The sequence below is a fragment of the Manis javanica genome, chromosome 14 (genome assembly GCF_040802235.1).
Source record: "Manis javanica isolate MJ-LG chromosome 14, MJ_LKY, whole genome shotgun sequence".
Classification (NCBI taxonomy): domain Eukaryota; kingdom Metazoa; phylum Chordata; class Mammalia; order Pholidota; family Manidae; genus Manis; species Manis javanica.
The window spans coordinates 92,348,266-92,374,723 of NC_133169.1; the positions used below are offsets into that span (position 1 = coordinate 92,348,266).

At 46.3% G+C, this 26,458-nt stretch overlaps 1 protein-coding gene across 2 annotated transcripts in view; it reads right to left on the bottom strand.

The window, feature by feature from the left end:
- PPP2R2B (protein phosphatase 2 regulatory subunit Bbeta) overlaps positions 1–26,458 on the bottom strand; it is a 391,816-nt gene that overhangs the window by 348,117 nt on the left and 17,241 nt on the right. The window contains exon 1 of one of the 2 annotated variants that reach the window (XM_073221953.1): positions 18,297–18,495. The exons of the other annotated variant lie outside the window; for it this stretch is intronic. Within the exon in view, the coding sequence (XP_073078054.1) occupies positions 18,297–18,375 (79 nt within the window). The 5' untranslated portion in view covers positions 18,376–18,495. Of the gene's footprint in view, positions 1–18,296; positions 18,496–26,458 lie in introns of those variants that run through there. 2 annotated transcript variants of the gene reach the window in all.

A 26,458-nucleotide genomic window follows, 5' to 3' on the forward strand; every position in this document is an offset into this window, starting at 1 on the left:
TTGGCTAGAATTTAAATTTTCTGTGTGTTTTTTGGCCTCATGAAGCTATAATCATATTGAAATGCTTCACAAAGTGTTTTAATAATTACTGCTTTTTTTCAACATATTTTCTCAGAATTTTAGTTTCCTATATTAATATTTGGGAGTATGTGGTTATTTTTATGTATTTGAAGAATAAGCCTCAACCATAAAATCTACTAAATATAGTCATCAGTCATGTCATTAGAAAGGCTGCCTTTTGAATCCGTAGCAGTTTGACGGTGGCTTACTTTGCATCTAGATCAGCCGCTGGTGGATGCCATGAAGGACAGATACTAAAAAGAACATCAGCAAATATTGTTTGACTATTTAAATATGTCAGGAATTTTGCTAACCACTTTCTGTGAATTAGCTCATTTAATTCCACATCAACCCAACAAGGTAGCCCAGGTTTATAGCTGAGCAAACCACATGTCAGAAAGGTGAAGTAACTTTGCTCAAGTTAGCATGCAGTACACAGAAGTAAACTCGAAATGGATCAAAGACCTGAATGTAAGTCATGAAACCATAAAAATCTTAGAAGAAAACGTAGTCAAAAATCTCCTGAATATAAACATGAGCAACTTCCTCCTGAACGCATCTCCTCGAGCAAGGGAAACAAAAGCAAAAATGAACTCATGGGACTACATCAAACTAAAAAGTTTCTGTACAGCAAAGGACACCATCAACAAAACAAAAAAGCATCCTACAGTGTGGGAGAATATATTTTTAAATGACATATCCTACAAGGGGTTAACATTCAAAATATATAAAGAACTCACACACCTCAACACCCAAAAAGTAAATAACCCAATTAAAAAATGGGTGGAGGATATGAATAGACACTTCTCCAAAGAAGAAATTCAGATGGCCAACGATGCTCCACATCACTAATTATCAGGAAAATGCAAATAAAAACCACAATGAGATATCACCTCACACCAGTGAGGATGGCCAGTATCGAAAAAACTAAGAACAAGAAATGCTGGCGAGGATGAGGAGAAAGGGGAACCCTCCTACACTGCTGGTGGGACTGTAAGCTAGTTCAACCATTGTGGAAAGTAATATGGAGGTTCCTCAAAAAACTAAAAATAGAAATACCATTTGACACAGGAATTCCACTCCTAGGAATTTACCCAAAGAATATAATTTCTCAGATTCAAAAAGACAGATGCACCCCTATGTTTATCGCAGCACTATTTACAATACCCAAGATATGGAAGCAACCAAAGTGTCCATCAGTAGATGAATGAAGAAGATGCGGTACATATACACAATGGAATATTATTCAGCCATAAGAAAGAAACAAATCCTACCATTTGCAACAACATGCATGGAGCTAGAGGGTATTATGCTCAGTGAAATAAGCCAGGTGGAGAAAGACAAGTGCCAAATGATTTCCCTCATTTGTGGAGTATAACAATGAAACAAAACTGAAGGGACAAAACAGGAGCAGACTCACAGACTCCAAGAAGGAACTAGTGGTTACCAAAGGGGAGGGGTGGGGGAGGGCAGGTGGGGAGGGAGGGAGAAGAGAATTTAGGGGTATTATGATTGGACACACGGTGTGGGGGGGATCATGGGGAAGACAGTGTATCACAGAGAAGACAAATAGTGACTCTGTGGCGTCTTACTACACTGATGGACAGTGACTGCAATGGGGTATGGGGGGGACTTGAAAGTATGGGTGAATGTAGTAACCACATTGTTTTTCATGTGAAACCTTCATAAAAGTGTATAGCAATAATACCTTAATTTTAAAAATCAGAGAAAATAAAGCTAGCATGCAGTAGAGTGAGGTGAACCCACTTGGTCAAACTTGCCTGGAGTCCAAACATGCCAACATGTGACTCCTCAAGGAACCTACAGTTTCTTTGGGGGAAAAATAAACATGTGTGCATTAAACAGTTAAATCACACAAGAGGGGCTATGGGGTCAATGGTCTGATGAGTCTACACCACAGGCTCACTTAGGTAACACCACAGTATTAAAATCAGACCAGACTCAAGACAGAGTGACTCCTGACATCAAGATTCACGGGAGGCGGAGCTCCATGTGAGTAAACTGCAGATAAACAAGTAAGTAGAATGGGGACCTGCCCTGGGGTCTGGGGGATCACACAGACGGACCTTGGCTCTCTGGTCTAACACTCTGACATTTCCCTCTGCAGCAGCTCCCCTGCCTCCTTTCTAAGAGAAGAGTTTTCCTCCCAGCCATTTAGTTGGTCTTAGCAACAAGCAGCTGGTAAATCCCGGGAGCGACAGGTGTGCTGCAGAGAGGTATCAAGGGGCAAATGCTTATTCCTTCCCACCTTATGCTTTTGTGCCAGCTGGGATTTTACTTCCAGTTCCTCAGGACTGGTCTTTGGTGCTGAATGACAGTTTTGCTTTGGACGGTATGTGTGTGTGCATGTACATGCATGCACGTGTGTTGTGGGAGAAACCTACATATGTGCCATCTGTAGAGGTACTGCAAACCCCCAGTACCCCATCAATGCTGTGAGGAGGGATGAGTCAGGCGGGAAGAGCATTTCCTGACTGCCCACTCACAGGCACGTTGCCAGAAGGTTTTGTGTTATTCTCCAGGTTCTAGTGTTCAGATTCATATAAAAGATGATATTGCTTCAGGAAGCTGGGCTTATGATACTTTTTATAAGAATTAGAGTGATTAACTATAAGACTTTAATCTCCTGAGGGCAGGGACATGTCTATTTTACTCACCATTGTATACCAGCATCTAAGACACTACCTGGCATGAAGTCAAGACCTAATAAATACATGCTGAAGGAATAAATGAATAATAAACTAACGTAATGTTTTGTATTTATTGGATCAGATCCTCCCCGTGAATCACTGCTCTCCTGGGTCACTTAGAAGCTGGCTACTTAGATTGCATTAAAATATGGGACATTTTTAGAACCAAGGCTCTTTGACCCATTAGCAATCCAGTCTTTGGTATTTTTTTGGGTGTGCACATATATAATTCAGTCAGCAAGTATTTATTGAGCTCTACTGTTTGAATACTAATAAAGGGAATTGGGGATGTTACATTGAACAAGCAAATAAGTTCTTGTTCTCATAGAGCTTACATTCTTATAGGTGAATCAACATAATAAATAAATGTCCAATATGACTGGTGATAAATGCTCTGATGAATTAAGGAAAGGAGACAAAGAATGGTGGAGAAGTACTATGTATGTGGTGTGCTCCCAACTATCTCCCCTGAGGAAAGCCTTGTCCAAAGCTGAGGGTCAATTTAGTGAGGATTTTATGAGGTTTGCTTCTATTAAAAGCTGAAAACTTTTCAAGGATTTTGGTGGCACCCAAATCATAAAGATTTGGGGAAATTATTTTCCACTAGATTGTTCAGAAATCTATTCAATGAGTGTCTGGTGGGATAAAAGGATGGCAAAAATGATTAAGAGAGTGAACTTGTAGAGGAAACGATGGAGGGATTATAATACCCGAGATGCTTTGAGCCCTTAGCCCTTCATCACCACAAGACTCTCAGGCAGCAGCATTGTTCTCACCCCACGTCCATGAGCAGCAAGGCCCAGGCAGATCAAATGAGTCACCAGAGCCCCTCTGCTAGTGGGGGGAAGACCCAGTACTGAGCCCAGGTAGTCCGATTCCAGGGCCAGTCATTATATGATTCCCATACAGAGTTAAGTAAGCTGTCTCTAGAATCTATTTTTTTTTAAAAATTACCAATATACTGCTTCTTTGAAGAGTATAGTGAATTGTAGGATCTAAATATTTGAGAACTTTTTAAAAAAACAAAGCTACAAAATGTGCCACAGGAGGCTACGAGGCAAGGCCTTTCTGCTGGTGAGCAACCCCGCCTGCAGCCGCCGCTGGGTCTCTGTGCTGGCGGGTCTCCTGCCTGGAATGTCCCCCTGGGCTCCCCATGTGGCCGGCTCTTTCGTATTGGTCAGTGAAGCTTCAGCTCAATGTACCTCTGCAGAAAGGGCTTCCTTGCCCACCCTATTCCTGGCGGCCCACCACTCCCTAGTCACCTGCTATGCTATTCACCCTCTTTTTATTTTCTTCCCAGCCCTGATCACTATTTGAAAGTTCCTGCTTGTCAGTGATGACTTGTGGCTGTTTCCCCTCTTGAAAGGTAAATGCCACGAGGTCAGGGGCAGAGGCTGCTTTGTTTCCTGAAATGTCTCCGGAGCCTCATTTCTGTCTGCTACCTCAGAGAGGCTTCAAGAACATTTGACTGGATGAACGCATCCCTGGGGTGTGCGGCCTCGGCTCCCAGAGGGTTTTACTTCTGCGGAGGATCATGCTCCCGGCAGCATCTGCCCACGGCTCTGCGCAGGAGAGTGCCAGATGGAAAAGCAGAGATCCGTGCTGCAGGCCTGAGGAATACTTGCCAGTAAGCACCCAAAATGAGCTCTGAGGACTGCCAGGAGCTGGGTAAGAAGCCTGTTTGTCGGAACACCGATCTGGAGGGCATTTCTATAGTTAGGTATGCACGAGGTCATCGTTTAGATTTTATATGAACCTCCTTGTTTAGATCTTGTCTGGCTCCCACCTTACTGTGGATCTGATTCTTGCAGTGGTTTATCCCCTGTCTTCCCCACCAGAACATAAGGTCCGTGAGAGCAGGGGCCCAGCTGTCCGTTAGGCCCCTAGATACTCACTGTAGAGAATCATACTAAACACAGAGCAGCTGCCCAAGAAGCATTTCATGGCTGGGCCAACAAGGTGACCAACGCTCAGCTGCGTCTGCAGACAGAGGCGGGCGAAGGACCCGCATGCAGCGAATGTTCACCGAGTCCCTGCGCGGCCCGGGCCCTGGTCCACTGGATCATACTTCTCATTTGTTTACCTTGTTAAGCTGTGAGTTTTGGGAGCCTGACTTCTAAGAAGCTAAAATCCATAGAGGACAAGATGCCTTTCTTCTTCCACATCGTGAAATCAGGTCTTACTGGGGAAGTGGTTCTTTAAATGAGGTTGGGTTTTGCTGGGAGCCTCAAACTTTAATCAATTCACTGAGGACTGTGTTACGACCTGATATTGCTGAATAAAATACATGATTTTGTATGATGCCAGAGCATACATGAGGATCAACAGAGAATTCTAACTGAAGCCTCGGCCACTGCTTCGCCTATAGGATCATTTCCATTTATCATGTCAGTTCAAATTTATCTGTATTAGAGCCAAAAATACAATTTCCAAACAGAAGACTGGAGATGAGTGCAAATGAAGTGAATTTGGAGGAGGTTGTTCCAGGCGTGTACAGCAAAGTCGGCCTGAGTCAGTCAGACAGACATGAGAAAAATGCAAGTCGGCACCGTGGCACGTTTGAGGTCAGAGCAGCAGACATTGTTACGAGCACTAGTTCAGGCAGTCCGCCCCAAATCCTGAGCTCTGCATAGCCAAGGACTGCACGTTGCTTAGGGACACTTAAGAGGCATGGTGTAGAGGTCCCTTTATTATATACCCTGGTCCCAAATTACTTTGTTAGGTACCCAGTGTGAGGAAGATAGCATTTATGAGAACATTCTTGAAGGTTTGGTAACAAATAATAGTCTTTTCAGCAGATTCTGTGTGTAAATAGGGCCAATTCCAAAGAAAAATGAGCTTCCTTTTAAAAACTGTAAAATACTAGAGCCATTGCACATACGTCGCTGGGCCATTTAGAAGAGCCTGGAAGCTGTTCTCTCCCAAGGGCCTATGCGCACACATGTCTGCAGCGGGAAAGGAAGTGGACTCTTTACAGTGTATCCTTGAGGAATTTTTCCTTCCTTCTATACAGAGTCTGTACTCAGGTCAGCACATCATTCTAAGACATTCACAGGACTGAAAGGAACAGTGAAACCACTTTCAAAGGGGTACAAGGGCCGAAACCCCGCAGTGAGGGCACAGGTTGGTCTCAGTCCCAGCTCTTATGCTCTGGGCGTTCACTTCATCTCCCTGCAAGGTGGTGGGTGGGGCCCTGACCAGGGCCTCCAAGCCGCTCCCAGCTCCGGCTGTCTGGTCAGCCGCCAGGATCCTCTCCGACGTGCTGTGCCCGGCAAGGGAGGAGGTCAGCGCTGTCCCCCTGCCTCTGAGTTCACCTCCACACCCCTCCTTCTGCAGGTGTGCAGCCACACTACCTCCAGCTGAGGCATGAGGTGGGGCTGTTTACGAGCCGAACCCCCTTTTCCCCACCACAGCCCCTCCTAATGCGACGTCTAGAGTTCCTGCTTCCTGCACTAGACATGAAGGCAGAGAAAACATGCAAAAGTTAGTGGTGTTGCGTATGTATTTCTTTTAGTATAACTGAAAGTTCAGTATAAACAGTGTTTCTTGAAGATCTGCACTTGAGGTTCCTTCCTCAACAGGCACAGCAGTGCTTTTGAAAATGGAGTTTTGGGGCTCCCCAAGATGTGCTGATTGAGAACTTCGGGGGGCAGGTGTGAGCCCTAAAACCAGCATTTTAAGCCAAGCACTGCAGATCTGCTTATGTATGCTAACATTTGGGGGCCACTGTCTTAGAGGAAGGGAGGCACCTCTGTGGGCAGCTCCGCCTGCCGTTCCTCTACTGACCATGACTCATCCGTCATTTACTCTCGGATGTGTCACCGTCTACCCTGCGCCAGGTACAATGGCGAGCAGAACCCAAAGCAGCTGCTCTCAAGGAGCTTGTGGTCTAGTAGGGGAAGTGGACGATACACACATGCAAAGGTATAATAAGCAAAGAGTGAGGAAATTCCACCAAGTCAAACACGCAAGTGCTGGAGAGATGTGCCCTTTCAGATAAGACAGGCCGAAGGGCTACTGAAGAATGATATTTGTGCAGACTGAAAAGAAGACCTACAAGAAGACCCCTGAGTTGGCAGAAGAACACTCCAGGCAGTGGGAACAGGAGGCGCAGCAGGCCCTGGAGAGGGAGTGCGCTGGACGGGTTTGAGGAACGGCAAGAGGCCGGGGTGCTGCTGTGGAGCGAATGAAGAGAAAGTTGCAGGGGACGGTCAGGGCGCAGCGCCTCCAGGCCTTGCAGGCCACGGAGGGACTTTCACTTCCACTGGGTAAAATGGGAAGCCCTTGGTGGAGTTTGAACAGAGACCTTACGCAAGTCAAAGGGCTACTACTGTGTAGCTTGTTTGCTTTATTCCTGGGCTGCCTCATATTCTAGAGTCTGGATTCAGGGGAGTGGAGCAATGATCCGTGGTGATAACACATTAAGTCTCTCTTCTCATCCCATTCTATTGTCCTTTGTTTCTGCTGTGACTCCCTGTTCCTGGCTGACTTCCTGAGGGCAACATAAAGTAGGTGTTTTGCTTGAGAATTGGGGCAAAGAGTAAAAAAGCTTTGCTAGGGAAGGCATGCCCAGAGAGTCTCCATTTATTTATTTGATCCGTCTTTAATGACCCTGTCTTTAATGAGCACGCAGGATGTGCGAGTTACTGGGCTGCTGCGGTGCACACATCATTTTGTTTAATCTCGCAGCAGGACCGCAGTGGATGAAGAAATGGGGCCTTAGGAGCAGTCAGTCAGTGAGTCAGTCACAGGAAGTGATGGAGCCTGAACTCAAAGACAGAACGGTGACAGCCAAGCCAGTGGCTTTCCCTCTGCACCAGAGGAGGGAGAAGGGAGCTCTGGAGCCAGTCTCTCTGGGTTCAAGTCCTCCCTCTGCTGTTTGCTGACCATGTGACTTCAGGCAAGTTAGTTTTCTGCCTCAATGTCTGCATCTGTGCAATGGGGACAGTAAAAGTGTCCTCCTCACTGGGTCGTCATTAGAGTGAAATGAGCTGATGCATAAAATCACTTAGACAGGGTCTGGCACCTCAAAGCTCCGATTATCAGCTTGAAGGAACTTGGAACTTCCAGCTTGTACAGGGCATAGACACCATCCTAATAATGTAGACATATCACAAGGAAAAAGCCTCAGGTTTATGATTTGGTGGTTCTAAGAAATAGATGTCAGCTTAAAGGTGGAGGTGTAGGCAGCCCTGGCCCCAAGCAGACCAGCCAGCCCGGGTAGGGGTGTGCTCTCTGTTGCTGGCCGGCCGGGAACTCTGTGGGGGGGATCCAGGGACCCTCTGAAGGGCTGACCTCACGAGAGCTTCAGAGGTGTTCTCCTGAGCAGAAATTCCATGATTCTTTCCAATGGGAGGAAACAGGCCGCCGAAGGCCCTGGACTGGCTCTGTTTTCCTTGCTTAGTGTCCTGTTTTTTTCCCCTCTACTGTACTGTGCAGTGGTGTCTCCAGGCAGGGCTTGAACACACAAATCCATGATAGCCAATATCATGCCTTTTTTGGTTAATGATGCCTGCTTGGCTCCTGCAGGATTTTACATTTTGGGTCCCTAGCCACCTCCTTAGACATGCTGTCCTCTAGGCTACAGGAACATGGAGAGACAGATTAATTATTAGGGTAGGACATGGCTTCCTGACCTTGGTTCATAAGACTGACTTCTGATCGACTCTCCCGAGGGGGCTCTTTGCTGTGTGTACGTGGATGTACACAGCTGAGCACATGTGGCATTCCATCTGGACGCTTTGGTGCGGCAACTATTGCTGAATAAACATGGTATGGAAACATTCTTTGTGGCTTTGTCCTGACAGCCCTTTCTCTTCCTTCTAAACACCATGCTTTGCAAGTGTTGTGTCTGGAGGATCAAACTCCCTCTATTTTTCAATGCCTGGGATGTTCACTTCCTCTTCAAAACAGAGCATAGCATGTTCCTGCCACTGCTTGTTGGGAATGAAAATTTCTCTGTCTGGATGTCCAGACAATAGACAGATTTCTTTGTTCACAAGCCTGTTCTGTTGAGATGCAACCACACCGTGAGTGACTGTGGACACACAGAGCTATCCATGAGTCTACTGTGACGCAACAATAAGGACTGCTTTGGCAAATCCCTGTTTTTGAGCGGCAATTTCTTAAAATATTTCCATCCACTTCCTAGCTCTTCTTATCTATTCTCACAGCAGTCAGAAAAGTCTTCTCATGCTGCAAATATGACCATTTTTTCCCCCAAAATTTATACTCTTTAATCATTTCCATGTGCTCTTTGGCTTAAGACCATAATTTGTATCACAGAGGCACATGTGATCACACCACCCTGCAGCCTGGGTCTCCACCGTGCTCTTCCTGGGCCTCGGTGCTGCAGACACACAGGCCCTCAGGGCCTCACACCTGACATGACCCACTGGGGGCCGGGCCCTGGAAACACACTCTCCTTTGCCTGGGAACTCTTGGTCTCATTCTACCTAGTTAAGTTTTACTCATCCTTTGGATCTCAGCTCAAGTGACATTTCTTCAGGGAAGACGTCCCGTTCCAGAACCCTGTCGGGCCTCCTGATAACATCACGTCCCCTCCGTTGCAGCATTTGCCACAGTTTGCATTAATTTGATTAACTTATTTGTCTTCTTCCTCCAGGGCAGGAACCATATCTACTTTTGCCATCGGGGAACCCACTGCCTAGACAATACCTGACATATAATAGAGATGCACTTTGTATGTGTTTGTATATTTTGAATAGATGACTGACCTCCCTTGTAAGGAGGTTCGCTGCCCGCTCAGTCCGCTCCTGAGACTTGTAGGCGGGCAGTATTCCCATGTGTCCACAGCCGAATCCAGAGCTGGCGTCCAGGCACATCTCTGCAGCCACGTGCTTATTCGCCTCCTGGCTGCTTCTCCTACTAACTGCTTTTGCAGACGTTTGTGAAGATAAAGGCCTTGGCCATATCAGTGCATCTTTTCTCCCAGCTCAACCTGCCAGTGAATGACTCCAAAAACAAATGGGCCAGTCTCTTTAACGATGGTGATGATTTCACTGCTGGCGATTTTTCTATTAGATTTATAAAATTGAGTCAAAATGAAGGAATTGCCTTGGGGCACAAGTACTGAAGACAAACAGTGAATTCAGAGACAGATCTCAACAGCACTGTCTAGTGTATATTACAAGCAAGCAGCAGCAAAGGTGACGTAGGTAGAAAGAATCAAAGAATGAAAAGCCGAACTTTTTAATAGGAACCAAGTCGGTATGGAAGGAACCCACAACTTGCAGTCAGACCAGCCCAGTGCTGCCACCGGTAAGACCTGAACAAAGACACTGGCACAGTAAATTCAGGTACCATCTGTTATGTGACTACCAGACAAATTCCACGCAATGTTTTCAATCTTTACAATAAACAGGAAAAAGAAGCATTGTTACTTCCATTTCACACTTGAGAAGACAGACACTCAGAGGAAAGATAACTTCAAGTCCTATTTAGAACTCTGGTTTATCTGATTGCAAAGCCAAAGACTTTTCCAACCAGACACTTCATCCTACCAGCCCTCTGTCAATATCTCCACCTGTGAAATGTGGCTACTGCCACGCAGAATTGTTGGGACGATTATCTCCATGTGACAACAACATATGGCTTTTCTTAAATGTTATTTTCTGTCTTCCCTATTTCTTACCAGCTGCTAAGTTCCTTACAGATTTTGTTAGGAACTCCTAAAACTGGGAAACCACTGTGAGAATCTGATTTAATATGGGCAATCCAAGTGAGAAACATACTTCACAAAGGACGGTTGCTTCATCGTGCACCGACACTGCCAAGTATTGTTATTCCCATCTGAGTCAGAGGCAAAGCACGATGAGCCAGTTTCCCAAGGGGCATGGATTCAGAAGAGGACCCACATCCAGGTGTCTGGACTGCCGGCCCAGGAGGCTTCCCAACGCCACACGGTGCCAAAGCACCCAGGGCAGGGGTTGGCTTCTGGGGCCTCCACTAACATGAATCATATCAGTAATGACAACAGCTAACTCCTCCTGAGTGCTCAGGCTGCACTCGTAGCACACTACATATTTCGTATGAATTATCACATTAATTCACCAAAGCAACTCTTTGATACATGCATAAGGTTGACCTCCCTCTAGAGATGACAAAACTAAAGCCCAAGAAATTGAGTGACTTTTTCTATACTCGGCAGACACTTCAGCCAGCACCTGACTGTAAAGCCTTGAAGCAAATGCATAGCTACCATGAGACAGACAAATTCTCGGCAGAGTTCTGTTTAAATGTGGAAGTGGACGACGTTGACCTTGAATTGTCCCAGGACAGCTGTTCATCTGCCAGACATCAGAGGTCCTGACCAAAAGCAACAGTCTTCTCAGTGGCAGGATTTTATGGTATCATTTCAAAGGGATCCGCAGCTGATCAATCGCTTTCTCCCAGAGCACTAAATATATTCCTCAGCTCTGACCATTGTTTATAAGAGATTCAGGTGCCCACCTCTGCCTGCATTTAAGATTCACCCGGGGAACCTCAAAACCTAGGACTCCTAAGGCCCACGTGCAGAGAGTCTGATTCGATAGGGTGGTGGCGGAGGCGGCCCTGAGTATTTGCCACAGGGGATGTTCGTGCACAGCCGGGGTAAAAAACCTACTGACAGGGTTGTGAGAGCACGCCTTTCTCTCCCCTGCGAGGCGGAAGCTGCTTAAAACAGGGAAAACCCTTCTTCATCTTTTAAGCTCCTTTGGGTTGATAACAATGCCTAAAATGTTGGAGGCAGTTTCACGGGGCAGGTTAGAGCCTGGACTTTGGAGTCAGGCGGCCTGGGCGCAAGCCTTGATCTACCACGTATCAGCTGTGTGGTTTGGGGCCGGTACTGTGCCAGTCTGTGCCGTGTCCCCTCATCCGTAAAAGAGACGATGCATAGTGCTTATGTCAGGATGTTCCTGTGAGATTTATGTGAGGTAGTATCTAGAAAGTAGAGCGCAGGACCTGGCATCAATGCCAGCCATACAGGCGGGTAAAAAGAACCTCAGTCAAGATGGCACTACGAATGCCTTTAGGTGACTGCTGCTGTGGGGAGTTCAGTGGGGGACACGAAAAATAATACCAAGTCCAATTCACTGAGTATTGATAGGCATTATGCTAGGTATTTTGTAAAGATTGGTTTTCCACCTAAATACTTTGATATATGGAAATACACTAGTTAAGTAAGTGAAGGTCACCTATTGGACAATTATCAGTGCCAAGATTGGAATTCAAGTTCATCTGGCTTCAGAGCCCATCCTTTGCACTTTATTGCTGAGACTTCTATAAACGTTCATTCCTACAGACATTCATTCAGTCAGCAAGTACCTACTATGTGCTTTCTCTGCTCTAGAAACTATTCTGGGTAGTGAAGATATAGGAATGAACAAAATAGAAAAAGCCTCTGCTTCCATGTTGCTTAGAATCTCTAGTGTCAAAAGATGGGAATAAGTACATGGATATCAAATGTGTCAGGTAAAGGTAAATGCTGTGCTATGGAGTAAACATAAAGCAGGGTGAACAGAGCTGGGGGGCAATTGAGGGGGGGCAGGGAGACGGAGGGAGAGAGACCGATTTTAGATAGGCCAGGGAAGGCCTCTCTGATGAAGAAACACTTGAGTGATGGATATGTTAAGACATAATTGGATTTAGATTCTGGATATTTTTAGGAGGTCAGGCCCGGACGATTTGCTGCAGAATTGTAAGAAGGATATGAGAGAAAGAAGGAGATAAAGGATGGCCCCCAGGTTTGGGGCTTGAATAAGGACAAGGATGGAGTTCTCTGTTGCGGAGCTGGAGAGGAACGCCAGACAAACAGGTCCTCCCCGAGAGGAGGTGAGGAACTCGGCACTGAGACTGTGACAGTCCCGAGAGGGGATGCCAGGCAGGGGTTGGGTGAACAAGTCTGCATTTTAGGCGAGAGGCTGGAACTGGAGATATCACTTGAAAAGATGGCATTTAAGGCCTTGGGACTGGACCGCCAGCCCCGGGAGAAGGCCCAGGTGAAGGAGAGGGCCGGGGGCAGGTGGGGGGGCTTCGGTATCGACGGTTCAGGGAGACCAGGAGCCGGCAGGGGAGTCTGGGAAGTAGTAGCCCGTGTGGGAGAGGGAAGCAAAGGGGCGCGCCTGGAGGCCGTGACAGGAGGCTGGCAGGCAGGGAAGCAGGACCCGTGACGCCGACGCCCCGGGAGCCGGAGCACCAGGAATCCTGCAGAGGCCGCAGACCCGCTGGCGAGCTGGGCCCCGGGGACTCTCCCGACAGCGACTCCCTGGGGGACGGAGAGAGCTGGCCAGAGGAAGAGGCAAAGGCTGTGGCGGATGAGGCTTTGAAGGCACTGTTCTGACAGGAGGGACAGGGGATGGGACAGTAGCTGGGGGGACAGTGTCACAGGGTGAGGAAGGACAGGGAGGGGATGGACAGCATGTATGCGGACTGCCCAGAGGACAGACCTGGTGCCGATGGGGAGAGGGGCCGTGTGCAGGAGTGAGGGGGGAAGAGGGGCCATGGGCGGGGCCGGGCTCGGTGGAGCGCTGGCCTTCAGTGACAGCAGGGACGATTCATCTGATGTACATGAAACACACACACACAAAAATTAAAACATAAAGCAATGTCAAAGAATGTGAGGATTTGTCTCGCTTGATCCCTGTGATAACCCTGTTAGGTGGTGTGACATCGCTTCCATGTTACAGAGGATCACAGTGCTCTCTGGGGAAAGACTGTCAAAGTGGGAAACACTTTGAACCGGTGGTGATGAGAGAATGAGTAGTTAGAAGCTGTGGTTGGAAGTGCATTCGACGCAGACCTGAAGGGTGGGTCGGTTCTGTAAATGTGGAAGGGCTGGGATGAGAAGTCCAAAAACATGAAAAAAAAAGAATTCTGTACAAAGGCACAAAGTATAGTAATGAAATCTTTCTCAGCACATATCTTGGAACCAGACTGTGTGGGTTCTAATCCTAACCCTTGCAATGAACAGCTGTGTGACCTTGGACATGTTACCCAACCTCTCTGTGTCTCGGCTTCCCCATGTATAGAATGAGGATAACAACAGTGTTTACCTCACAGGGTTGTTGTGAGGAACACACACGGTGAAACTGTGCCCAGCAAATAGTACGTGCTATATATTTTTCTTATTATTTTCTTCTTATATTATCATTTATGACATAACAAAGGAGTTAGAAAAATGTGTTTTTTTCTTCCCCTGTGTGTGTGTGTGTAGACTTCCCAGGAAGCCTGCTTTTGGGGGTCACTGGAAGATATTCTGCTTCCAGAAGTTTCCTCCTCTTCAGGAGCATTACCAAGAGAGGCAGGCAGGTTTGCTCATTCCCTCTCCCACTCAGGCCTTCATTCAAGAAGAATCTGCTGCCTGGGCATCTACTCAGAGCCCAGCTCGGTGCTGACCTGGATGCAGAGGCTGAAGGCAGACAGTGCAGAATCCCTGCGCCCAAGCTGCGCGGGGGCCCCCAGGAGAAACGTGAAAACCGTATGTTTCGCTGTCATCTGCAGGCTCTTCCCACCCTGGGACTCAGAAGGTCATGCACCACGTAGAGGCGAAAAGCACTGGTTTTTGATTCAGATAGTCTGGGTTCGAGTCATGGCTCTGACGGCTCACTCACTGTGGCTCCGGGCAAGTCTGCTGTGTGTGCCAGTGTCCTCGCCTGTAACGTGCAGGTGAGAGTGTCCCATGCAGGAGACCGTGCGTGCAGCAGAGGAGATGATGCGGGCCCGGCCTCAGCACACAGTTGGTGACCCCAGGCCGGTGGCGCTGCCTGCTTCCCCTTGTCATTTCTTCTTCCCACTGCATTGTGGCCTGTGGGACACCACCGCCACCCCTGCAGCGCTGAGGAAGCCTTCCTGGGAGGGCTTAGTGAGGCAGATGCGAAGGGATGAGGGGGTTCGCGGCATGGACACACAGCAAAGAGCCCGGGAGGGGAAGTGGCCGGTGGTAGGGCACATCACCCTCGCCCCTTTAGGGGAAGGAAGAGCTTTTGTCCAGTCATTTCACAGCCCCCCAAAAAGCGCCCTGCCACACCCAGTGCTGAAGGGGGCTAAGTGAAATCAGGTAAGGGTCCCCACACTTCCCTGGCCCTCCTTTCCCAGGGCCTCCCTCCCCCTCTGTCCCATCTGGAATGGCTTCTTTCTGGCTGTGATGGGGATTCTGTCACTCTCATCCTGAAACTGCTTTGCTGGACAAATCCTTCCCCACCGCGGGGAGGGGACGGGGTCCTCTCTTAATGAGGTCCACAGAGAAGGGAAGACAGTCCTCTCAAGCCCTGCTTGCACATCCGCATTATCCGGGGGCCCTTCCCCTACCCCACGCCTGTAACTGCTTACTTTAAGTTAAAGTAGAGCATGGTAGGGAAACCAGAACCCTCAAGTACAGCCACAGAAACTTCCCCAATCAGCAATGGTCAAAACAACTTGAATTCAGGTAGGAGTTCATGCTTTGCAGAAAGTTTTTCACATATGTTCTATAAATGTATCTGTACAACAGTCTTGGTATTTGTTGTCTTTTCATTTAATAGAAATTCACTGAGTGTCTATTAAGTACTTGGCACTGTTGTAGGGCCGGGGTAACATGGAGAGCACACTTATGTGCTCTGTCCAGCAGGGAGATAGATAGGAACAAACAGTGACATCAGCCTGTTCACAACGACAAACTAGCGCAGTGAACAAGCAACGCAGCTCTTAAAGAGCCGTGAGCAGCCGAGGGTCAGCGACGGCGGGAAAGTCAGGCAGGGGTCAGAACGTGGGAAGCCATCCAAAAGTTTTGAATGAGAGCATGTTTGTGTTTGAGGCGGTGGGGTGGCAACACGATCCCATTTTTAAAAATTATTTTGCTGCAATATGGAGAAGTGAATCTCCATCTGGTGAAGAAACAGACTTGAGGGTGAAAAGCGAGAGAAGGAAGGGAAAAGAAATATCTGCGGACCACGTCTTGTTGGCTTACCCTAGGTACAAACATGTTATACCCTGTAGTGTGCTTAGAAAATGTCCTGGTACATTTACAATACCAGTGGAGGCCGGCGATGGCTGATGAATGCTGCAATTACTACCATCACTCTGTGTATGGCATTCTGGGTGTATTTCTTTGCAACCACCCTATGGAATATGATCATCCATGTTTTACAAATGAGGAAACGGAGGCTCAGAGAGGTTAAATACCCAACATCACCCAGGTGGTCTCTGGTGGAGATAGGATTCAAAGCCCATAATCTTCCTGTACTGGGAAAACAGTACCACGACAAAGCTGGGAGGAAAGCTGTCTGTTAAGTAGGTAGTTCCAGCCCCCAGGAAGCCTGGGAATTGTTAACGCTCTTAACATTGTTCCAGAATTACCCTTATTTGTACGTACTTGATTTTCACAGGGATAGACACAAATTATTCATTTTCTGCCTTTCCAATTAAATAAAGTGTGAAGCTAATAGCTATAACTTTTCCAGAATAAAGGGTGACATGATTGCCAACAGTATATATACAAAGAAAAACATAAACTCAGATTCATCCTGACATGGTTTTCTCCTCAAAGTCTAAATAAGTGTAACTAGTTAAAACCACTGATAGTTTTGCGGAAAGTACTCATTACTTAAGACAGTGTAATAAAGAAAGAAAACTTGAATATCTAAGAAAGAGCGTGGGGCATGAGACACAAAAATGGACAGCACCTATCATGTATTAAGCTTTACTAAGAACTTTAATTATCACATTTAATTCTCAACATCATCGGAGTAAGTCTTTTTGTGTCCATTTTATAGATGAAATCAGGCCCAGGGTAATGCAGTGACTTCGTCCTGCTTGCTGGGCCTTTTCCATTAGGCCCTGGTGCCTCGTGCAAGATGTTAATGTCTGGCAGATACTATTATCCCACCCATGGTCTATATGAGGTTGAAATTTAAAGACATGTCTCCCCACCTCCACCTCTAAATCTGGCGATAGTTGGCAAATCAGAGATTGTTTTGACATGGGTAAAATGGGATTTCCGTTTTGATGGATTAAATGAGTTAAATCTGATTAAAAACAGTTCACTGAAGTTCGTGTTGTGCTGTTTTGTCTATATGATTGGATCTTTAGTCTTATGAATATACAAAGCACCGCTGGAGAGACGGAGCGTTTGGGTTTTCAAAGTCCACTCTGGGAGGGGAGGATAGGAGACCAGTCAGAAATAGAAAAGCCATCCCAGCAGCTTTCTGTATGAGTGCAGGTCTTTTGTAAGTCCTGCCAGAGATGTCTGCCTATACCCTCCCCCTTTCTTTCTAAGTCCCTCTCCATGAGGGAGGGAAGATTTCTCAGTGGGTCTCCATTCGCCACCAATAAAATTTTTAAGGGAAGTTTCCAGTTGAGAAATATCTACAAAATATCAACATGTATGAAAAATACCATCCTCAGTTTCAATTCAAGGGTGATCCCAAACTTCCCCTCTCTTTTCCTGGGGGTACTGATGGAAAACACCAGATGGCATAATGAGTGCTTCCCTCATTTCCTGTGCACGGCCCCCAGCCCGGGCTCCCACTCTGAGGAGAAACAAGTGTGGGTTTTCAGAACAGGCCGCTCACCAGCTCAGGTCCGGAAGCGTGTGGCTGGGCTGAGGGGGCAGGACCTCACCACCCTCAGCCCTCTATAGTCGGTACAGCTTCTAGGACAGCCCTGGAGGCTGCAAAGCAACCAGCCAGCTGCTTTTCTTGAAATGGCTCTTTTTCACGGATGTGTCAAATCAAAAGAAACAGGCAAATCACACACCAAGATGCACAACCAGCTACCAACTCTAGAAATGTTGAAACCAGCCATTCTTAGCTGGCGAATGGCCAGAATATTTACAAGGCACACAAATGTGCACACAGAAAGTACACACCCATGTATGCATAGCATGCTACGTTAGAAGGCAGCAGGTGAGGTCCCCCAAAAGACCAGGAAGGGGGCACTATTTGTACAAGGCTGAGCTCGCCCTGGCCTTAAGGAATAACTTAGGACCCCCACAAACCACATTTTCAGCAGGTGCTGAGAGGCAGCTGTGTTCCTACCGCTCTGCACCCCAGGTTTGGACTCCATTCAAACCAATCCAACAACCGACACTCCACAGTCACATAGTAAGTCAGTCATTGTATTTTGCTAATTGCTTTCTTGGGCACGCACCAAGTTATTAAACGGACAGTGACAAAACAGAGAGAGCTTGGAGAAATGTACGTGGCGGCACCTACTGAAATCTTTTCCGGAACATAAGTTCCATTTACTTGTTTGCATATGAAGTAGAACAAGGCAAACTGGCAAAATATTTGTGGATTTTTTTCAGATCAGCTTTACCAGCTTTGAGATCACCTTCACAATATTATCCTGCTCTTCAGAAAATACTTCCCTTTCCTTGTAGAAGACAGACCAATTTTAGAAGCAGACCTAAGTCTGTCGGATTCAAGCTTGTGCAGGGACGACAGTCATCTCGTAGCTACGGAAAGCAGGACCACGGAGCCTGCAGGAAGCCACACACCAGCCCACTTCTCCCGCCCGCCCAGACACTCTCCCCTCTCCGGTCTGTACCTTCCGTGTGGCAGCTGGAGGAGAGGATGGTATTCGGAGGTCTGAAGATGTAAGGCAGGTAACGAGAGAAGCATTTCATCTTCCAAAAAAAAAATACAAAATAGAAATCTAAATAAAACACCAGTCTCCTGAATCCATAAGGATTCTTCCGGCCTTTGAAGCTGGCTACATCACCAGCATGTTTATGTAGGTCCTCTGCCAGATCTGCGGAGCTGGGGAGCCCGAGGAATAACTGGCGATGGGTCCCATTTTGCCAGCAGCGCCAGGAAACACTGCCTCACATTTCTGCATGCGGCTCAAACTCCGAAGCCCCCAGCCAGCCGGGATATAGCGTCTTCATTGGCTGCGGCTCCCCGAGCAGGATTTGCTGAGTAAGTCGGTCCTGCCTGTAAACATGCGCTGAAATGCCCTGCCTGAAACCTCTACCTTTTCCCGTGCGGTCACTTTCTCTTTTAGCAACAGAAATCCAGCCGGATACGGGAGTCCTGAGGATAAGTGGCCATCTCTTATTTAGCTGAGAGATCAGAGGAAACAAAGACAGTCCAGTGTCTGCCCCCCCCGAGAGAGAGACGGCTGTCAAAGGAGCCTCTGGTGCAGCCACGGGTCTCAGGAATATTAAAGTACAGTGCAATGAAACGGGTCTCTGTCCTTACTTAATCTAGGTTTGGTCCTATTTTGTTTTAATATGAAAGCCCAAACAATAGGACCATTTATCTTTTAGGTGAAGCCAAAAGCCGGCCGAGGAGCGGGTGACGGGCTAACACTGACAGGTCCTGTGCTCCACGACAGCTTTTTATCTTCCCTCCCAGCCCTCACGCCGAGGCAATAACTTGGCTCTGAGTTATTTGCTGTACAGATTTAAAGCCACAACACGAGAACAGAGACTAAACCCCAAGGAAACGGGCCCTTCACCAGCCCAGGTGCTCTGATGCCACATGAAAACATGAAAAAAGTAAGTTGATCCAAGGATTATAGGACTCTACCAAAACTCTCATTGAGATTTCCCACGAAAGGGAGAGAGGAGGACCCCATTAAAGGACAGGTCTGATCAACAAATAGCATCACTTGGATTGGGGAACTGGCTTGATGGGACCCACGAGATAATAATGGCTTTGGAAACCTTAACACTGGCAGCCAAGCCCGAGACATCAGTCTGAGGTTTGTAAATTCTGTCAAAGACACTCCTGTGCGTGGTGAAGAGAAAGAGGGGAACGCCCTCCGTGCTGGGTTTGGAGGCACAGAGAAATGATTTAAATGGTCTTATAAAAGAAAACCAGTATTCCCCTGAGGGGAATTTCTAAAAATAAGATGTAACATGAAGTGTGCTTTGAGGTCAGGGAGGATGATTTTTTTAAGCATTCATGGGTTCCCCTCTTCACAAAAATATACTCGGCACTAGAGAAACGTGATGGTCTGTCCAGGAGGGCGAAGACTTAGATCTGCGAAATGATCATGTCAGTCCTTTCTGACGCGTGGACCGTTATGACACGATGAGAAACTGCGGGCAGAGGCGGGACCCTGAGCCGTCAGCAGTCACATGGCCGTCACTTCCTCGGACCTAGAGACCTGGGGTGGTTGCGCCATCCCAAGCACGGTGCTGCTTAAACAATGCCTAAATGGTCTGGGTCGGCTGTGCAGGAATCTCAAATTCAGGACAGGAGAGTGTATCCAGGGAGTCTTCCTGGGAGATGGCATGCATCTAACCTCTCACCCACAGGGTGGGAGGGCGTGGGTATTGGAGTCAGTCGGACCCGAGTCTGAATCCCGGGGCCTTCGTTTATGGGCCAGGCACCTGTGAACAAGCGAACACCTGCGAGCCTGGGTATTGGCACCCATACAGTGGGAACAGCAGCGAGGTTTTCCCTGGGCTTTCTTGGGTGAAGTGAAACAGCAAGTGCACGAAGCACACGGCACATGTGGACACCGGATGGCCTGTCCCTGCCAATGCTGCTCCTGCCTTCGCTGAGCCTCCGAGGGCCTGTGCCACCCCAACAGCGGTGGAAGGGCGAGCATGGTTAAGACGCGGTGCTGTGATAGCCAGGGTTTGGGCCTGCCTTCGGTTTTGATTCCTGTGTGATCTTGAGCAATTTATGTAACATCTAAGCCTCATTACTTATCTAAGAAGGATTATAACAGAATCTTGAGTGATATTATGGGGGCAAAACAGGATGGTTGATATGAATGGTTTAGCACAGTGCTTCGTAAGTTTAATTGTCACTCTCTATAATTGTAATATAAGCCTTGGATCGCAATATCTTACTGTATTTACTTACTGATCTTGTCTAAACAATGAAATTATGAACTTCTTGAGGAAGATGTCAATGTCTAATTCTTCTTTCACCCCCAGAGCCTCGCCCTGGTATCCATTACTATTAGTTGAGTCAGTAAATGAATGAATGGATGGATGAATCGACATATATGGAAGAAAGCTTCTGGAAGTGTTTTCAACTATTTTTCTGGAGGTCCTCCATCACATAAGTGAACTGAATTTGGGTCCATCATAAAGCCAAAACAGATCAGCCCAGCAAAAATGTTATGGAATACTTCACTAGACATGCCTCAATTTTGCAAAAGTCAGTCTTAGATAAACAGAAGGCATTTAGTAAGTACCTTCTGAGTCAATAATAGGCACTTAGTAAATACTTCCTGAGTGAAAAAATATTCACTGACGGTGCTGCCCATAATCATCTTCAAAGAGCTAAGAACCAAACCAAAACAAACCAAAACACTGCTGCCTCCATTAGAAACAGAAAAGGGACTCGCACCTGAGCTCCAAATGGGCCATTGCAAACCAGCCCGGACGTCGGGGCCTCCGTTGAAAATGTCTTCTCCAATCCCGTTGTAAAATGACTGCTTTAGCGCCAGGCCTAGGTGCCCTGTGCACCCACGTGCAGAACGGGCAAGGGGCAGAGAGAACAGACGTGGAGTCCCTGCATGCAGCTGGTTCGCACGGCGCCCCTGGGGTTGTTCAGTGGGTTCCCACACCTCCTTGGTTCTCTGAATTGCCCCATCTTACAGAAGAGGAAACAGAGAAGATAGTAATTTATCCACAGACATACACCCCCTGAGGACACCCAGTGTCTTTGTATGAGAATCACGTGGGGACCTTGTGAGGAGTGCAGATCTCACAGCCCCCACACTTCTGATCCAGAATCTCTGAGGGTAGACAAGGCACCTGCATACTCAGTATACCGAATGACTGCCACTTTAGACTTTGAGAACCTCCAGAGTAAGGTATTAAATGTCTCGCTTTGGCTTGAAGGGTCAGAATAGCAGAAAGTTTTCCAAGTACTCTTGTCTTGATTTGGCCACTTTTGCCCAATAATCGGTCGCCTCCACCCCCTAATGTTGTATCAGACAGCGAGTGACGGGGGTACACAATGTAACATTCTTGTTCCAAGGGAGTGATTTTCTAGAAAAAAGAAGATCCACTACACTATTCTAATACAGGATCATAGGGGTTCTGACAGGAGGAAGAAGTTCTGAAAAGATTCTTTGGGACTATAAAGCCTCAAAAGATCGACGGTAGAGGTCTGTGATTTTGCATTAGGCATTATTTACAAAAAGCTCCTGTTAAAAGGCAATTACTTATTAGGAGACATAGCAAATGACTTAGCAGTCATTAACTCTGTAAGTGGAATTAGACTCTGGTATAGCTAATGTTGTCCCAGATAAGAGCAGAGCTACCCAGAGAGGAAGGAGTCTTTGTCAGGAGAGGGGAGACTCCGGGGCAGTGGTAGAGGGGTCTGGAGGGAGGGTCCAAGAGTAGACAGTGGTCTCAGGAGGGAAACCAGAAGCCAGAGGAGGGAAAGATAAAGATGACCCGTTTTAGGTGCCATAGAGAAGGACCATGGCATCTGGCAGGACAGATCCCAGAGACAAGAAATTCCCCAGATGACTTCCACATGCCAGGTTCTGACATCAAATAGCAAAAAAAAAAAGGCAATTAATTGGGAAATTCTTGAGTGTTGCACCATGGACCAGGATGGCCAAGCTGTTCTTCAGGTTGACTTCCCGGTAGCTCGGAAGCAATCACTTTTGCCCTGCAAAGTCCCAGCTAGAGACCTTGACTTAGGGCCAATAGACTTGGGGTCCCCCAGCACCTGTTCCCCACTGCTGCCTCTCCCGTTGCCGGCTCTCACTGAAGCCCAACTCTTCGGGGAAACTAAACCTGATCAGTCCTTTTCAGCATGTTCTTACAACCTCCTTTGGGGCAAGTTTTGTCATTGGTTTTTCATTTTGCTAAGAAGGAAACTAATCCTGGGGGGTGGAGGTGGGGGAATTCGCTTATTTAAGATCAGTCAAGATGAGTCTGACCAGGTTTTCTCTCTAAAGTCAAAGCAAAGCAAACTCTTATTAATTCTTCCAGCCTTAAATAAAATGTCACACCTTCAGGGAGAGGTTTCTTAATACCTCAGACAGGATCAAATCCCCTGCTAAAGACTCTCAAACTCCATCCTTCCCTTCCAAGATATTCATTCATCATTGAACATATTTATTGAGCATCTACTTTTGTCAGGCTCTGTACATGGTGCTGAGGAATCAATAGTAAACAAGACAGATAAAATACCTGCTTTCTTTGTCAGGAGAGAAAACAGAGGGCAGTAGTGAGGATCAAGAACCCTGAAGCGGCAGAGGGCTTAGAATTCGGCGGGGCTCACAGTGAGTGCGGGTCAGTTACTTTGATTGTTGCTCTTAAATGTTTACCTCCCTTGCCAGACTCTAAGGGACAGGAGGGTAGAACTCGGACTTTGCTGAATCCTGAGTGGGAGGTTCACTGCCTGGTGTATAAGAGGAATTCGATAAGCTCAGACTGAATGGAGTCTGAGCTGAAGAGGGAGAACTCTGACATGATCCCCATACTCTCCCCGTACTCTCCAGCCAGTGTGTGAAATTCCCAAGTTGGTACATTCTGATATGGAAGAAAGAGGAACCTCTACCTGGTTAGTTTCTTCACCTATTCATATAGTATAATATTTCTTAGCAGCTATTAAATGCTAGGCATGCTTCTAGCTCTTAGAGAGCAGCAAATAATATACTGAGGTTTAGCTCACTGAGTTTATATTCTAAAAGAATAAGTAAACAAGTAAATATTATATCAACAAGGTTATTTCAGATAGTGGAAAATAGAGTCATGATCCAACAATTCTACATCTGGGTATTTATCCAGAGAAAATGAAAGCACTGACTTATAAAGATGTATGCACCCCCAAGGTCACTGCAGCACCGTTTACAGCAGCCAAGGCATGGCACAGCCCAAGGGTCCGTTGATGGGGGAATGGATAAAGAAGACATGGTGTGTGTGTGTAATGGAATATTATTCTGTCATAAAAAAGAAGGAAATCTCATCTGTGACAACATGGATAAGACTTGAGGGCATTATGCTAATTAAAATAAGTTAAAGACAAATACCATATGATCTCACTTATATGTGGACTCTGACAAAACAAAACAAAAAAACTCCAAACTCAGATACAGAGATCAGATTGGTGGCTGCCAGAGGTAGGGGGTGGGGCAGTGGGCAAAATGGGTGAAGGGGGTCAAAAGTTACAAACTTTCAGTTATAAAATAAATAAGTTGTAACATGCAATGTAGGGCATGGTGACTATAGTTAGTAACACTGTATTGCATATTTGAAAGTTGCTGAGTAGATCTTAAAAGTTCTTATCATGAGAAAAATTATTGTAACTGTGTGTGGTGACAGATGTTAGACTAACTATGGTGATCATTTCATAACATGTACAAATTTTGAATCACGAACATCTGAAACTAACATAACATTACATATCAATTATACCTCAATGTTTTAAAAAGTGGATTGAAGAAAATGAAATGGGGGTTGTGGTGGAGAGTGACTGCTTTGCTTGTATTGGAGAAGTCAAGGAAGGCTTCTCTGAGGAGGTGATATTTTAACTGAAGCCTAAAAGACAAGTTGCTGGCCAAGAAATGGTTTTGGTCCTCTGAACTGCAACCTGCAGTTTACCTTCTGAGCGATTTCCTTTTCTAATGTAACTACTTAACTACTTAATTATTTTAAAGTAATAATTTACTTAGTCTTTGTTTCATTGCTTTAAGTTCCACGGGGGCACAGATTGCATGGTCTTGCACACTCATGCATCCCCCAGACCAGCTGAGAGGTCAGTAGAGATTCGATTCATATACTGATTGGCCGTCTGGACTGACTGTTCAGACAGGTCTCTTGGCTTGTGACTAAAGCAACCAAGAGGGAGCAGCTGCTGGTCAGACTAACTGGGAGGGTGGCTCAGTTTAGAGCAGCAGCTCCTGTGCAGCAAAGGAAGGAAAAAACCTCGCTGGTTACGACAGATTTGGGCTCTCACTGAAAAGACTACAGGATGAGAAGGATAACAGAGCCAAGCACACTTTCCACCCACCTTCAGGGGCTGACTCTCGGAGCACCTATGGACAGCAGGCAAAAAACATCTCCCTATTTGTAAAGTGACGTCGCAGCAAGTAGGAAATGTTTAAATTCTAAGCCATAAAACTGTGACTTGATTTTAACAGATGTGCTAGTATTATAGTAACAATAGTTGATACTACTACTATTGTTAATAGTTAATAATAGTTATTAATAATAATAGTAATAACTAATATAGTAATAATATCAGCCACCAAATCTGAGTTCTTACTAGGTCCAGTTACTCTGCTAACCATTATTTCTAAAAGATCTCATTTAATCCTCTTTAAAAACTTGTAATAAAATAAACGTTATGAGTCTGTTTATACATGAGGACCTATGTGCAGAAATGCTGAATAACTTGCCATGCGAGCAAGTGGGATTGCTGAGCTCTGCTGTGGGCTCCCCTCCGATGCCCTTGCTGTTGGGATGCTAAGCTCTTCTTGGGCTACGTGACCTGGACATCCTCTCCCATCACCGAGTGCAAGACAGAGCACCTAAAGTGAGATTAAACTTCCGGGTCTAGTATCACACCAGTTAGGATGGCCAACTTGCAACAAAAAAGGAACAACAAATGCTGGTGAGGATGTGGAGAAAGGGGAACCCTCCTAACACTGCTGGTGGGAATGTAAATTAGTTTAGCCAGTGTGGAAAGCAGTATGGAGGTTCCTCAAAATGCTCAAAATAGACTTACCATTTGACCCAGGAATTCCACTTGTAGGAATTTACCCAAAGAAAACAAGATCACAGATTCAAAAAGACCTATGCACCCATATGTTTATCGCAGCACTATTTACCATAGCCAAGATATGGTAGCAACCTAAGTGTCCATCAGTAGTTGAATGGATAAAGAATAAGGTGGTACATACACACAATGGAATACTATTCAGCCATAAGAAGAAAACAAATCCTACCATTTGCAACAACATGGATGGAGCTGGAGGATATTATGCTCAGTGAAATAAGCCAGGTGGAGAAAGACAAATGCCAAATGATTTCCCTCATTTGTGGAGTATAACAGCAAAGCAAAACTGAAGGAACAGAAGAACAGCAGACTCACAGATTCCAAGAAGGGACTAGAGGTTACCATAGGGGAGGGGTGTTGTGGGGAGGGCGGAGAGGGAGGGAGAAGGGGATTAAAGGGCAGTATGATCAGCACACATAATGTAGGGGGGTCACGGGGAAGGCACTACAGCATGGAGAAGACAAGTCGTGGCTAATGACTCCACAGCATCTTACTACGCTGATGGACACTGACTGCAATGGGGTGTGTGGAGGGGACTTGATAATATGGGTGAATGTAGTAACCACAATGTTGCTCATGTGAAACCTTCGTAAGATTGTATATCAATGACACCTTAATTAAAACTACAAAACAACAATAAAAAAACTTCCGTGCTACTTATTGGAACCTGTGGGCATTTGATCACTGTTGGTCAAGTTTGCTTCTGACCTATTTGAAAGAAAGGGTTTGCTAATGACTAGCATAATCTGGGGGGTGGAATCTAACCAAATCCATGCATCTACCCACTAGTGCCTCCAGAGGCAATATGCACTGAAGGTTCACTAGTTCCAACACACAGTGCCAAGGACTGTAGGGATAGAGGAATATATCGGGCACAGTGTAAAGGTGAGTAGAGAGATAAGAAAGAAATGAAAAATATGAATATATTACAAATTACAGAAGGGCCATAGGGAGTAATAGATAAGTGCAGAGTAGGAAACTCTCAAAACTAATTTGAGACAT